General features: G+C 38.5%; 1 protein-coding gene across 1 annotated transcript in view; it reads right to left on the bottom strand.

Moving 5' to 3' along the window:
- The window catches only part of ptprt (protein tyrosine phosphatase receptor type T), a 308,462-nt gene that overhangs the window by 215,220 nt on the left and 78,575 nt on the right, over positions 1–14,667 (bottom strand). The window contains exons 3-7 of the mRNA XM_013908559.1: positions 13,766–13,830; positions 13,450–13,560; positions 11,729–11,810; positions 10,252–10,367; positions 9,321–9,495 (exon numbers count right to left, since the gene is read on the bottom strand). Of these exons, the coding sequence (XP_013764013.1) occupies positions 9,321–9,495; positions 10,252–10,367; positions 11,729–11,810; positions 13,450–13,560; positions 13,766–13,830 (549 nt within the window). The remainder of the gene's footprint in view (positions 1–9,320; positions 9,496–10,251; positions 10,368–11,728; positions 11,811–13,449; positions 13,561–13,765; positions 13,831–14,667) is intronic.

Here is a 14,667-nt window from a genome sequence, read left to right as displayed (position 1 = left end):
CACCAGAGGAGAGAAAATATATCACCCCAGTGGCGGAAAAGATGGAAAAATCTGTTGCACCAAAAATGACAGTCACTCTGCCAAAATCTGTTTTTCTCCCATTTCAACAGTGGAGCAAGAAGGAGTAATGACAGTCAAGATGATAACAGACTTTTCTTCTCTTTTGTCCATGAACTGCTTCCTCTCCCTCTATCTGGCCCGTTTATATGGGTTTTCTTTCCTTTTAATAATCCATGCAGAATAAAATCCCCAAAAATGAACTTTATCAAGTAGCTATTAAATAAGCTGGAGTTGTCTTTTATTTACAAAAATCTGAATATGTTGTTAAAGGATATGTTTTGAACAATGTGAAAGTTTGAAAAGACAATTTTCTTTTCTCTCTTTCCCCATATTAGTGATTTTTTTTCACTTTTTGCTTAATCTCCTTGTAAATTGTTGTCTTATCAGTAATACACTGCAGGTCCATTTCGCAGCTCCTTGAACTTCATCTCAGTTCATCTCACATAGCAAAGATAAGACACACGTACACACTCACATGTGCACAGAATAGCATAATTCAGATATGATAAGATCAACAGAATTTGCCAAGTGTTAATGATAACTGCCACATGGCAGCTTTTTGAGTGGAACAAATTTATATTGGATAGTTTTTCAGTATTTCAAACTTCTCTATCTCTGATTTCCAGGTTCATCGTTCAGTGTTTCTAGAACACTCAGCACCACTCTTTAAAGTGATGTAATTTTGTCAACCAACACTTTTTTTTCTTTGAAACAGCACTGTAATTATGCAAATTGCAGAGATATTTCACAAGAGCTGGTGTCACTTCTAACCTCTAATTTAAGCGAGCTGAAGAACACTGCAAAGACACCAATTCATTTTCCTTATCATTTAAAGATCAACAGGCAGGGGTTTACTGATGACAGTTATCAGACTATGCAGCTGAAATATCAAGGGACTCTGTTTGTTGCTCCTGTCATGTGAACTAAGATATCAGATAATTCATTGTTATAAAAGGCAGCAATCCAAAAAGAAGAAAGTTCATAAGGATGTCACATTTTTAAATGGTGCTGTCTTAAATCTTTGAACAAGCAAGATAAACAAACCTGTTAGACCGAGGCATACCTAAAAGCATCTAATTCATCATAACTATGATGTTTCCTTTCTGCTCATTTAGGTTGGACAACATTTAAGAGACAAAGATTTTATTTATTTAGAATACATGTCTGTATTCTGATGGCCCAGCCTGTGTGCTTCAAATTTAATATGGGTTTTCACTATTGTGAATGTATTCTACCTGAAGGGAAAATTTCTGACTCACTCATCAACTTGGTGTAAACTCGGTCCACTGACTTGTCCTCCCATTGTCCTCAGTATCTCCTGGTTTTAGCATTGTTTCCACTGCCTGGCACAGCCCCACTCGCTTTCACTTACTTTTGATAAAAGCTGTTTTTCCTCTGCAGATAGCAGCTCCTGTAGCTAAAGTAGTCAGCAATGATTGTCATAGCAGTGCAGTGTAAAACTACTGTGAAATTATAGTAAACAGGACTTAGTATTGGCAAACTTATTTGGAATTATTTAACCAAATACCAAGACATTACCTGGTACAAATATGGTAATAAAATCAAATAGAGAAAAGCAATTTTACATCATAACATGCATATCAAATTAAGTTGTAGTCATGTAATGCGCAGCAGGTCCAGGAGGAAAGCTTGGGGGTGTTCGGGGAACAGAACAGTGTTTCCATCTTTAAGGTAGTTTAATGTTGCCATTACCGATACTATGTAAACATGTTAGATTAGTTGTTTTGAACATTCATTTCAATGTAAAATCCTGCACTCAGTCTTACAAATGTATCAAATGTGGCTGTTTTTCTAAGAATTTAAGCTAATTTTGAAATTGATGCTCCCAACTGCAGAAGTCCCAGAGAGGGATTAGTCTCTTAGAACATAAGATGGCGAGGTTAAAAGCTCTATCGTGCAAACAATAAAACATTTATAAACAAGATCCAGAAAGGTTGCCAGCCTTTATATGCTCAAGCTCACTTGAGACTGACTGATGCAAAAGTTAGTGTTAGTGCCATGGATGACATACTGGTGATAACCACATTGATGCTGCTGGTATATACGGGTTTAGGAGTGACACGGTGCCATCCAGAAGTCTATTTCAGCAAGAAAATGCCAAACCCCGTCTTGCAGACCTGTATAAACGTCTGTTTTCACCCACTGCAAACATTGGAGCATTATGAAACACACAGAGGAACATGCCCTATGCAAATGTTTTTATGCCTTTCTTAAATTTCAACAGAAGTAATAATTGCGCAGTTTCGACATTTGCATACGCTGTCTTTATGCTGTTGAAACTTTTTGCAGAAAAATATTAAACTATGGAAATGGAATAAATAAGGATAGATTGTGTTATCAGTACCTCTCAGACCACAGCGGTTGGTCTGACAGACTATGATGGGTCTTCGTGTTGTATGGAGTGTATCTGACAAGGTTTCACATAATGCTGTCACCGGGGAAACAATTCAGTGGTATGTGTTATTTTTTCATAGTAATTATGACCATGAGTGCAGACACAGCCTCCTGAATCTTTTTGTGGGATTTGTGGGATTGCGCCACATTACGTCCCGTTAAAGTGTCCATAAAGATGACAGTCAACTTCTACCTGCTTGACTTCCCTACTCCTTGCTTCTCACTTCTGTTTTTTTACCGTTTCTGTTTTTTTTTCCAGTTATCATTGCAGTGATAAATTAAATCTTCTTGCTTTTGATTCGCCCAAACTTTCTTCTTACTTTTCCCCCTTTTCACCTCATTTTCTGTGGTCCTCTCCCTTGTTCTTTTGAACTCTGCTGTAAACACATTTTTCTTTTACTCATTCATCTGTGCTGTCCTGTTTCTGATTTCAACTTTTCACCTTTACTGCATCCTCTCCTGCCTGCTTCCCTCACTCCTTGCTGACCCTCTTCTTACTTCCTCTCTCTGTCCAATTCGTTCCTTTTCTCACCCGCAGTCCTTCTCGTCCGTTATTCACCGTACCTGTTCATGCATTACTTATATTTCTCTTCAGAAATTCTGTGTGAAGTGTCCACTCTCTTGTACTAACACACACACACACACACACACACACACACACACACACACACACACACACACACACAAGGAGAGAAGGAGATGCACATGAAAGAGAAATGGACATGGAATACCAATTACATGACAAACTGCTCAGTGTACACAACACAACACAACGCATGCACAGACACACAGACACACGCACACTTAAAGACACACACACCCTAAGGCAAGCCCTAAGAACCTGGTTAAAGAGGCAGGCGGAGTGTACACTGGCTTAAGCTTCCCTTCTTATTCCATGCACACACACACAGAAACCTACATACTCCCCGATGTAGCCAAACAAACAACTTTGCACACTTTTTTTACACTTCCTCTCTCCTCGGGGAGCTCATCTTTACAAAACTTATGAAAGTATGATAAACTAATAAACATTTTATTTATTTGTTATCCATTTTTTATTTTTTTGAGCTGCAGCAGTGCAGTGCAGCTCTTCTGCAATCCAAGTTCGAGTAATCTATCAGTTCTTATGCCAAAAAAAGATCAAACTACACGAGTAAAGGTTTTGCAGGTAATGACTTTAAAAAAACAAACAAATTTGGCCACATTACCATGACAGCTGGTGAGATAACTATTACATTTTGATTTCCCTTTTCCAGAATTACTGGATACACTTCCTCCCATGCTTGCTTATTAAAGGTAATTTGACTAAATAATAAGACCTTCATAAATCACAGTGATTGGGTTTTATTTCTATTTAGTTTTTCCTCATTTTATTTATCTGGGCAAAAAAATAATAATATCTTTCACTTTCTTGATGTGTTTTTATTTCATGTTGATGTACATTTAATGCACATTTTCACAAACTATCAGTGGAAAAACACAGTCATGACATTCGCATTACCTTGTTGTATTTTTCACAGAAATGCTGTTTTGATAAGTATTTACAGCTGGTTGTTCTGACACTTGTGTTCTATGTCAAACTATGAAAGCCTCCCTAATATCTTGAGGGCATAAACCATCTAAAATGAATGTCAGGTTTGTTTACAGAATGAACTGTGCATGTAGATAAGTTAAGGCTTTAAGAAGATGGCATCATTTGTGCAAATATTATTGCAAACAACTGCTTGGAAAACTTGGAAATTGATTTTCGTGTGAATGTTTGACATCGCATTTGTCTGCCTTTTAAATGTTTGACATCTCATTTTGGAATAAAACTCCTCACTTGGAAGTCTAACATAGTTTCCAACAGTTATTTTTATAAATTGAAGGTTGTGTTGTGTTCACACCCAGTGGGGGTTCAGAGCGTCAGTGAGTTTCTAGAGATCTGACACATACAGCTGAGCTGTCCACTCTCCTATTGATTTCCTTATCAAGGAACAGACACACAGAAGATGCTGGGAATGTGCTTTGGGCGACTGAAAGCTCTATGGACAAACACACATATACAGTATGCAGACACACACATACACACTCAGAGACCCTTACACATTGCAGTGGCACTGCTAGGTCTAATTCTTGGACTACAATCAGCTTTATGACCACCGAGGGAGACTTAGAAAAATGTGGCCATATTCCTGGGGAACTCGCACACATAACCATTACACACACTCTGCATGGTGTCCACAGGGCACTGGCTGTCAGTGGCTCTCCTGGATCTCTGCTACGCCCCACTGAGTCTTATCTATGACAGACAGAACAGGACACACATACACACTGATGCCCATGCCCATGCACAATACACCACATTCACAACTCAAATACAGCCTAAATTCATACTCCCTGAGACATGTCAGCATGTAGGCTTGCTCACTCTTTAACACACACACACACACCCAAACACAAGCACAGCCGGGGGTATGGTTGAGACCTTGTTGCCCTGGGGCTTTGACTGCATCTGTTCTACAAGAGCAATACAAATGAGAAACGCACAGGAGCATTGAAAAACATCTGTGTGCGTGTGTGTGTGGGTGTAGATGTGTGTATGTGTTTTGCTAAACTTTCTATAGCCGTGAGTGTCTGTTTGGGAAACTTTGTGCCTGGCTTGTGTGGAAGCGTTGCATGCTTTCAGTCATTTTGTTGACATGCTTTTTTAACTGCAACTGGATTTTTTCTTAGTGTATTGGAGACAGTGCATTCATTTTACATTTACAGTTTCCAGTTATTCTTCCAATCCCATCTAGTCCCCTTTGTCTTCTAGAGGAGTAAATGTTAGTGACTTTATCACCATTTCAACTTACATATACTTATTTTTAGTGTTAATATGAGCAAGCACCATTATAACCACATATACATGACACAAAAGAACAACCACACTAGGTTATCTTTAATGCAAAGATGTAATGCTTTTAAAGAGGCGAGGAGGTGGAGGAGGAGGAGGTGCTGTTGACAACTAACGGCTGTCACTGCATGTTTTCCTTGCCGTATATTAACTTCAAGAGCGGTGTGAAGTCAGGCAGAGGCATGAATAAGAAAGAAGTAAGGTGAAACAATAATATGGACACTGAATGATGGAAAGATGACAGAAGAGGTGTAAAGCTGTGCATTATACTTAAAAAGCCTGACTTCCGTCTGCTTTTGCTCCACGTTCTTCAGATGAATATTAAAATCTGAAGACCAGTGGGTAAAATGTCTTTCTTTGGCTCTGGCAGTATTATAGAACCCAAATCTTCCCCAGTATTGTTCGATTTTTTTGCAAACAAAACACCGCAAAAAGAGTTACTTGAAAGTTGCTACACATGCCAATTTTTGCTCAGTTCAGTCATTTTATCCTGGAATAGGTTTAGCTGTAATGAGTTTAACTGTACTGAGTAATAAAGAAATTTACCTCCACCAGGCAGTAGCTCGGCTGATTCAGAACATTTCATTTCAGCTGTCTTTTCTAATTTAGTCAACAAGGAAGAAATCATCTGCTCAGCTGGTCAGCATTATTGTGTCACAAAATGAATATTCATGCATGAGCATGTATGGGAGACAGACATACAGTCACACAGGGTGCTGTCAGATTAGAAGAGTCTCTCCAGATTCCTGTTGTCACACCTGGCTGAACAACACACTAATTAACCCTGATTTCACTTAGAAAGCCTGGAAGAAGACACAAACACACACATACCTGCACAAATTAATTTGAAAACCTTACGATACCTTACATGTGAAAACACAAATGAAAAGGCATGATGATACACACGCCCAGAGAGAAATTAAGCCACACAGGATGTTTCTACAGCACATGAATGAATAGATTAGAAAACTCACAAGTACACTAACGTGTGAATCAAGGACAATGCCACATTTACACACATTTAGCAGCACACACTGTGCACACAGGGCTTCGGGGAGGTGTGTTCATGCATGTGCGTGTGTTTAATTTTTCCGTTCTCGCTCGTTCACTGTGTTGGCATGGGCTATTCCCCTGGCACAATGCATGGCTGACAGCACCTGAGCTACAAACACAAACACATACACACAGGAGTAAGACACAGAAACACACGCATGCACACAGACACATTCAGTAAGGTAAGCAATACACACGCACGCATACGCACACATTTGGATGTTCTCAGGAGTACAGTCTGTGCGTTCTGCTAACAGATGGTAATGACAATTTCAGTCCCTGGACTATCATCTAATCAAAACAGCACACTCACACACACACACAAGCTACACATTCCAGTCTCCCTTCAGATTAAAACATCCTTCACACCAAATAAGGTTAACAGCATAATTCAAACCAAATATGCATTGAGAACATAATTTAGGCCGGAGCGCCTCTGCACTGAAACGGATTTCAGTGATGCAATTCAAATTCCATTAAAAACAAACACAGTTCAATCCCCCTTGCGCCGCACGATTATATATTTAATACATATAAAAATATATATATATTTCACACTAAATATTTTAGGGCAGAGAGGTGTGTTTGTGGGAAATGCATCCTAGACATCTACTTTAAGCTTCACTGGGAGCACTCTATTCTTAAATAAACACAAGATATATACTATTTATATATGATAAATAGTGGAACCCATGGACTGAAGGGTATGTTACACTATAACTGCAGAAAACCATTCCTTTGTGTTTGGACCCCTTTTGCCTGGTTATAAACTTTGGTCAGGATGCAACACAAGATGCTGTCAAAAGGCAGCCCCGGAGAATGTCAAGCGATCAAGCATAAACTCAGCTCTACAGTGACTGAACACATAGGGCTTCAGTGTCATGGTCAAGGACACTTAAAAAGAGAATAAAAGTTGTGAGCTTGGGGTCTTATACTTTATTTCTTAAAGGATAAATGCCAGGAAAAAATACCTGTTACTTTTGTTGTGTGCCATGCTGCAAGAAAGCTAGCTTAAGAGAATCGTAGAGTGCTAATAGGCTAACATATTAGCATACATTGCTTGGTGTTCGCATCTTTTTCCGTGTTGCTTCACATATAATTACGTATCAGTGCTAAAATACAAGTATTCACTATGTTGAGCAATAACTAACTGAAGCCTTTTATAGACTTCATGAGAGACAGAAAGCCCTTTAGCAGGCGCTACGTCGATCAGGTCAACATTGAAAAAAATGAATGATTATTTCCTATTTATTCAGAACTTCATGAAGTCCACAAGTTGGAGGTGGAGACAAAGATCGTTATAAAAAAGAATTAAAAACACAGTGCAACAGAAGGAGATGGGGAGAGGTAAAAGAATGTAATTATGTCTGACAACAACAGATAGCTGCAATGCTATAATTCTATCAAAGTCCTTACAACAATATTATCCAGCCTACTCAGTACATTAATATCCTTCTCAGCAGGACAGGACCATATTTCCTGTTGTTCACAAGAATCATGGGAGAGGGAATAACTTGCTAAATGGCAGATTTTCCTTCATATTTTTACCCTGTCACAGAGTTGATAGATTGCATTAGAGTATTTGAATGTCCTCAGTGAGAGGATTTGTCGAACAGCACAGAACAGTACACTACGGGGGCAGAGGAAACAGGAGGTGAGAAGAGATGAAAGCAAAACACTGAAGAAGAAAAGAAGAAGCAGGCAGGAGACAGAAAAAAGAATCAGTTTTGTAAGCAAATCATTGCTACTTTCTTTAGCATTAGTCAGATTAATGATTACCTTCTATTTTTGCTTTATAAGCATAGTTTCAGCTTATCTGAGACAATTAGGTTTTTTTATGTTTGGCAGCATGATGTATTCTCTGCATGTTCTTGCATTTCTTTTCTATTGTTGATAAGCTAGTGTTTAAATTGTCTCTATTTTACATTGCATGTTTAGCTACCCCATTACATCACACCTGTGTGCATATCACACATTTCTTATAGGTTTGAAATATTTCGATATCTCTGTCTTGATGCCTGCTTAATCATCCAGGTAAGGAAATCCCCAAAAGTTGATTCTGTTTATCTGAACATAGCGTTTTCAGTGGGAGAAACGTTTTGTCATCAAACAACCTCTGCTTTTAAGTGGATGGCACAACACAGAAGAGCTAACTCGTCAGGCCACGACTCCGCAGTCTATTTACACCTACAGGCCAGTGGACACATCACCCAGTGGATGTACACATCCCACTGAAAACGCTACGTTCAGGTGAACAGAATCAACTTTTTGGGATGTGGATATCTTGAGTAGTTCTGTGAGTTGTATATGATAACAGATGACCCAAAAGGTTTTCTATCCAACTTTTATCTGCAGTCCTGCTGAAGTACTGCTGTACTCTTCCTTTGACCTAATCAAGAAGAAACTATTATAAACTATTACAAAAGCATCTTTTAATTAGGTGACTATGAACATTCAGAGGATAAAAAAAAATCCTTTTTTTCATATATATTTAAAATAACTAAACAAAATAGCAGTATGAGTTTTGAAGATTGTGGGAAAGGGAGGGAATAAGAATCAACATACTGGGAAGAAAATGAACTAAAAGATGGACAAAGACGGGCAGAAACTGAGTGAATGAGGGCTCATTGTGAGTTCTAGGCACTATTCTCAAATCTATTCAGTATTCTATCCTCAGCATTCTCACATCCCTAATGAGCAACAGCCAAATGCACACGCAACTACACAACCACAACCCAGGCTTGTTTCTCACTTTCTAAAGAAACTGTCCCACTTTACTGCATCCTTTCTGATCTGATTTGTTGAACAATGCTCTACTTATATCCATCAAAATTCCTTTCTGATGCTCTGGTTTTAAATGAAAGATAAATCATCTTGTTTTTGTAGTTTAAAGAAGTTAAACAGATGAACGTACCTTTAACAATGAGGTCAGCGTAGTTGGACACCCCAGATCCACCGTCTGATCGGATGACACACCGGTAGCGGCTTGTGCTGCGCTGAGATGTGTCGCCAACGCTAACGGTCGCAGAAAAACGTCTGTGGTTCACCACCCTGGTCACCATCAGGGCTGTGTCTTTACCATTCCATTGCTGCATGGTGGAAAAGACCAGAGAGTTTTCAACAAAGACTCCAAGTGTTTGCTGTCATTTTTTTTGCTTTGCGTATGATTGTGGTATCATACTCTCAGATATAGACCCCTTGGGTGAGGAGGGTCACTGATCTCCTTTGGAGCATTCTCAGCAGTACATACTCATTTAGTGAAAACATGTAAGCTTGCCAATGCACATGGATGTAAAGCAGAATGAGTACATAGGCATGGCTGCACACAGCATATACACTCAGGCGCATAAACAAATCACACGTGCAAGGATGGAATCACTGGTGCAAAGCAGAACAAGGAGTTTTAATCAATTCTGAAATAGAGCTGGTAATACTTGGGATGTTCGCCAAACAATACTATAAAATAAAATTAAGAATAATATATGAATAATAACTTTATCTGTTATGTTGGCCTTTCAATGGTTTAAATTTTCTTTTAGTTTCTTTTAGTTTCTTGAAAAATATATACCCGTTTATCCTATATGTCCATTAAAATTAAAGTCTAGGAAGAAGTTCCAGGTGTAAACAGCAGTACGTACTGTAGGTACTGATGTCTATAAATGTGCAGTGTTGTTGACATTAGTAATACTGTTAGTACGCTTTTTTTATATATTCATATTTGTGTCCCCAAGTTGGGTAAATTGGGTAAATATGGTTTGGTTTGTGGTATTCTGTCCCTCCTTTTAACAAACATATATGTATATATATCCATTTATGCACAGTTTTACTAACGTGAACATACTCACCTGCAGCCAGAGTTTATCATGCTGAGACCACTTCCCTCCAGCAGTACACTGAAAAGTAGCATTCTGACCCACATTTACCTCCACATTCTGCAGGCGTAGAAAGTGTGGGGCTTTACCTGCAACACAGACAGCAATGTGCTGATGATATAGATGTGTAAAAGTCAGGATAAATATAAATCCATTCTTCTTGGTCTTTTTTTTATACACGTTGAATTCAATGTTGTTGAAGTCATCAAATGCATATATAGTCTGCAAAAACAAATAAATTATTTCAATGATAAACAATATCCCAATTACCCAAAATAAACATGCTAATAAAAAATAAATTGCATGCTGCTCAAAGTGTTACTGTTACAGTTTTAAGAGTTCACACTAGATTCATGCTAGCAACAAGAAACAGCACTTTCAGGGAAACCATGAACGATACTAATTCAGTTCTAGGAGAGCTTAACATTGTCTGGACTACGGCAGAGAAATTCTGTGGCCATGAGACAGATGCAAAGGTCTGTCAGTGAGACAGACAGCTGGGTGACTTTGGTCTGCCATTGAGACCAGCCTGCGACTGGTTAATTTCATTTTGCCTGTCTGCAGACATAGATAAGACTAACAGAGTATGCATCGATCACTCAACAATGATAATTTGTCCTGACATTAATGGTCAGCTTGTTGCAAATGACAAGGGCAAAAACTTAGATTTGCTTTTTTTGAAAATCTTTCATTATTTTTTATAGTCATCTTTTTCCTCAGTCTTTTTAAAATTAAATTGGATTTTAGTTTTTCCTTACACTGTAAATATGTTTGCTCTCTTTTTGAATAATACGATTAGTGGCTTGCAAAGGTGAACTGATTGTTTTGCGTCGGCTGTTCAAAGGAAAGATACAAGGCAGATAGAAAGAAGGGCTGAGGAGAGGATCAGCAAGAGAACCACGGTGGACAGACCGAACATAGATAAAATACAAAGATAATACTAGTGGAGTGATTAAAAATAAAATACTTTTCATTTTCATTTATAATCCTTTCAAAATGAATGCAATATCATTTATCAATTAATTTAGCTATACTGCTCTAATATGATGACTAAGTATGATTTGATTCCTATCTATAAAATAGACGTAAAACTGAGTGTAAAACTTTGATTCCTGAAACAACATAAACAGTTAATAGGAGCAGAAGGAGAATGTCAGGAGTTGCAGAATACTGAGAAGGCAGGGCGCAGTAAGTAGACCTCAGACTGTGGCAATAAGCAGTCCAGAGTTTTGTGAAGCAAAGTGTTTTTGTCACATTTGAGTGATGAAGACCCTGGGTCTGGACCTTCTTCCTTGCTCTCTACAATCTGTCTGCGACCCTCACAATCTGTCCTTTATGCTGTGTTTTTGTGTGTGTAAGTGTGCGACATCTATAAAACAGATGATGCTCAGCAGGGCTACAGTTGTGCAGGGTCAACCATCACAACACATTCACAATCTCTCCCACTTACGGCATGGGTGAGCCAGAACTCGTATGTCATCAATGGCGATGAAGCCTGGGTGGCCTTGGACTGAAACGGCTTCAAATATTACCTTAGACCAGACAGAAGAAAGGAAGAAAGAATGAAAGAAATGCAAGCATTATAATGAAATTCAAAAATAAGAACTTTCTTTCACAAACTGGAACATCTTGACATCCCTATGAAGCTCATATGGGAACCCCAGGGGAGTTTTCCACTAAAAGTCAGCAACTATTCCTCTTTTCACTTCATCCCTTCTGTCTCCATCCTTATGCCAAGCACATATGCTGCCTCTCCTCTGCCTTCTTCCTCTCTTCTTCATTTAAACCTCCTCTACTTTTCCTCCTGTTTTCTTCCACGCTTTATCTATGTTGTACTTTTCAGACTTTTCCACCATCTCTCCCCATATTTTCTCTATATTTTCGCATTTTCCTCTATTTTTCCTTCCTATTTTTAATTGCTCTTTTGTGTCTTACTCATTTTACTCTCCCAACAGGACAGTCCCTTATATTTTCCAACAGAGTTTATGCAAACTCTCAGGATGAGAACAGGGTGTCAGCAGGGCTGTCAAGGGGCCATGCACTCCTGACCCACACATATATAGACTCATACACACTACGCACGCTACACACACACACACACACACCTCTGTGCTGTACTTGTCAGGATTCTCAGCAGTATCAGCTGCGACTCACTCTGAATACTTAAGACTTCTGGGAAGTCTTTACTCTCCTCTGTTACTTCAAAAATAAATCCCTTTTGGCATACATATCAAGTTTCTAAAAGTCACAGTCACTGCTAAAGCTTTGCTGTATTAGCAACAGTTTGACAATGTTGTTTACAGTGTTGGTAAACTGAATTTAATTTGAAATTATAAGCATTTACAACATTATTTTGATTTGTGTAATAGCATGTCACTGTGTGAAATTGGGATTTCTATTCCCAACTTTGATTGATTGCACATATTTGTTTCGCTATATAAACAAAGGCTGGTGCTGATTTGACCCTGATAAGCATACATGTTGTTCACTATTTACAGTTTTGTGTCTCTAATATTTTTCTAGTGAGATTTTGTCAGAATTTTTTTTAAATTTTTTGATGCATTCCCACTGGGGAATATCTGAATATTCAAATATCTAGCACTCTATGTTGATATGATATTCCAATAACAAACAAATTATTGATCTAGAACAGTTAAACAATTCAAAAGAGGAACTAAATTGTCTTTAAAACTTGTTTCTGCCCTCAGTGGCCTCCAGTACTCTGTACTGTACTGAGTGCTAGTTCTCCCCCAGGTGGTGACTCTTTATTAGGGAAGGAAACATGCACAGAGACACACTGACATTTAATTCACTTTGATTACCATTGTGCCTTGTATCTGTGTGAGACACAGGGGTGCCTGCATTTACTGAGCACAGCTCAGTCATTAGGTACAACAGAGTTGCTGTTGTGGAGCCTCATAAAATAACACAGCAGGGTATGTCTCTGTACCTTAAACCGACCAATACACACACACACACACACGTACACAACAGAGAAAGTCATTAAAGAATGACTGTCAAGAAATGTACCTTTTGTGCTCAACCTACAGTTAGATCCACGTGTTTTTGGATGATGACATATTTGTTGTTATTTATGTGCATCTAAGCAGTACAGTACCTAAACAATGTCTGTGAGAGTATGTCCAGAGGACTTGTGTGCATTTGTAGTACCTGATAGGAGTTGGGCCAGAATGTAGAAATAGCCAATTCAGCTTTCACCCAACCTTCAGTGACAGTATCAGAGGCATTCCACACTGGGTTACCCTGAGCACCTCCATTCACCTGCAGGCAGGGAGAGAAAAAGAGGCACAGTTTAATTAAAGCAGAGTTAGTGGATAAAACGAAGAAAAGGGTAAAACTAACAAACTGCAGTAAGAAAACTACTGAATCCAACAGTAACATGCTGTTTCCCATTATAACCTGACATATTACATTTTACTGTGAATAGTTTTGCATTTTAAGCCGTGTCTGAATCAATTTCACAAACGTCTGCAGTCATAGAACTATAGAAGTTATAGACGTCATAGTATGGAGACAGCTGAATATGTAGAGCTGTATAAAGGAAAACACATAATTTCCAGGATTACTAACTTTATCAGCTGTATCTACCATTATTGACAATGATGTTCCATTTTTATTTCACATTTAGACACATTACTCATAAAGTCGTTTCACTCATGAACTGTTTTCAAAGCCAAATCCTCAAATTTTTTTGATGGGTTTTTCACCATGCTTCTGTATAATAAAGCTGTAGCATTTCACCTTCCTTACTCGTTTCCATACCTTCATCAGTGTCTTCATGCCATTTCTTTTCTTTGTATGCCTTCCACACAGCTCTATATTTCTCCAGTTTCCCTCTTTACTCTGTCTTTTCATATCTCCATTCACCATCCATAGCTTCTTCTTAATTCTACTCAGGTGCCCATGAGTGCATTCGTACTTTAACATAAAAAATTCATTCTTGCAAGTCCATACCTACTACTGTTCTATCCCATGGCAGCTACTCCTAATGTTTACTGTTAGCTTACTTTAATGGTTGGTATTCGTAATCAGCTTTTGAGTCCATTAATAGAAGCAAGCTGAAAATAATACCTTCTTTCTAAAAGTCCACAAACTACATAAAAATCAAGAGCTCTGCTATCTAGCAGCCTATACTACAGCTAACTTGATCCCTGCTAAAAGGGAATAGATGATGACTTTCTGTTTACCTACCTATCACTTATTCTCTTTCTCCCTTTCTCTCTCTTACTTTCTCTCTCTCAGACACACAGACAGACAGACAGACAGACACAGCCACACACACACACACACACACACACACACACACACACACACACACACACACACACACAGATAGATATTTAGTGCCGGAGGGCTAACTTCATCCCT

Source organism: Pundamilia nyererei, unplaced genomic scaffold, assembly GCF_000239375.1.
Source record: "Pundamilia nyererei isolate P.nyererei 1_Seehausen unplaced genomic scaffold, PunNye1.0 scaffold00012, whole genome shotgun sequence".
NCBI lineage: Eukaryota > Metazoa > Chordata > Actinopteri > Cichliformes > Cichlidae > Pundamilia > Pundamilia nyererei.
This window is presented reverse-complemented; position numbering and strand designations above follow the sequence as displayed.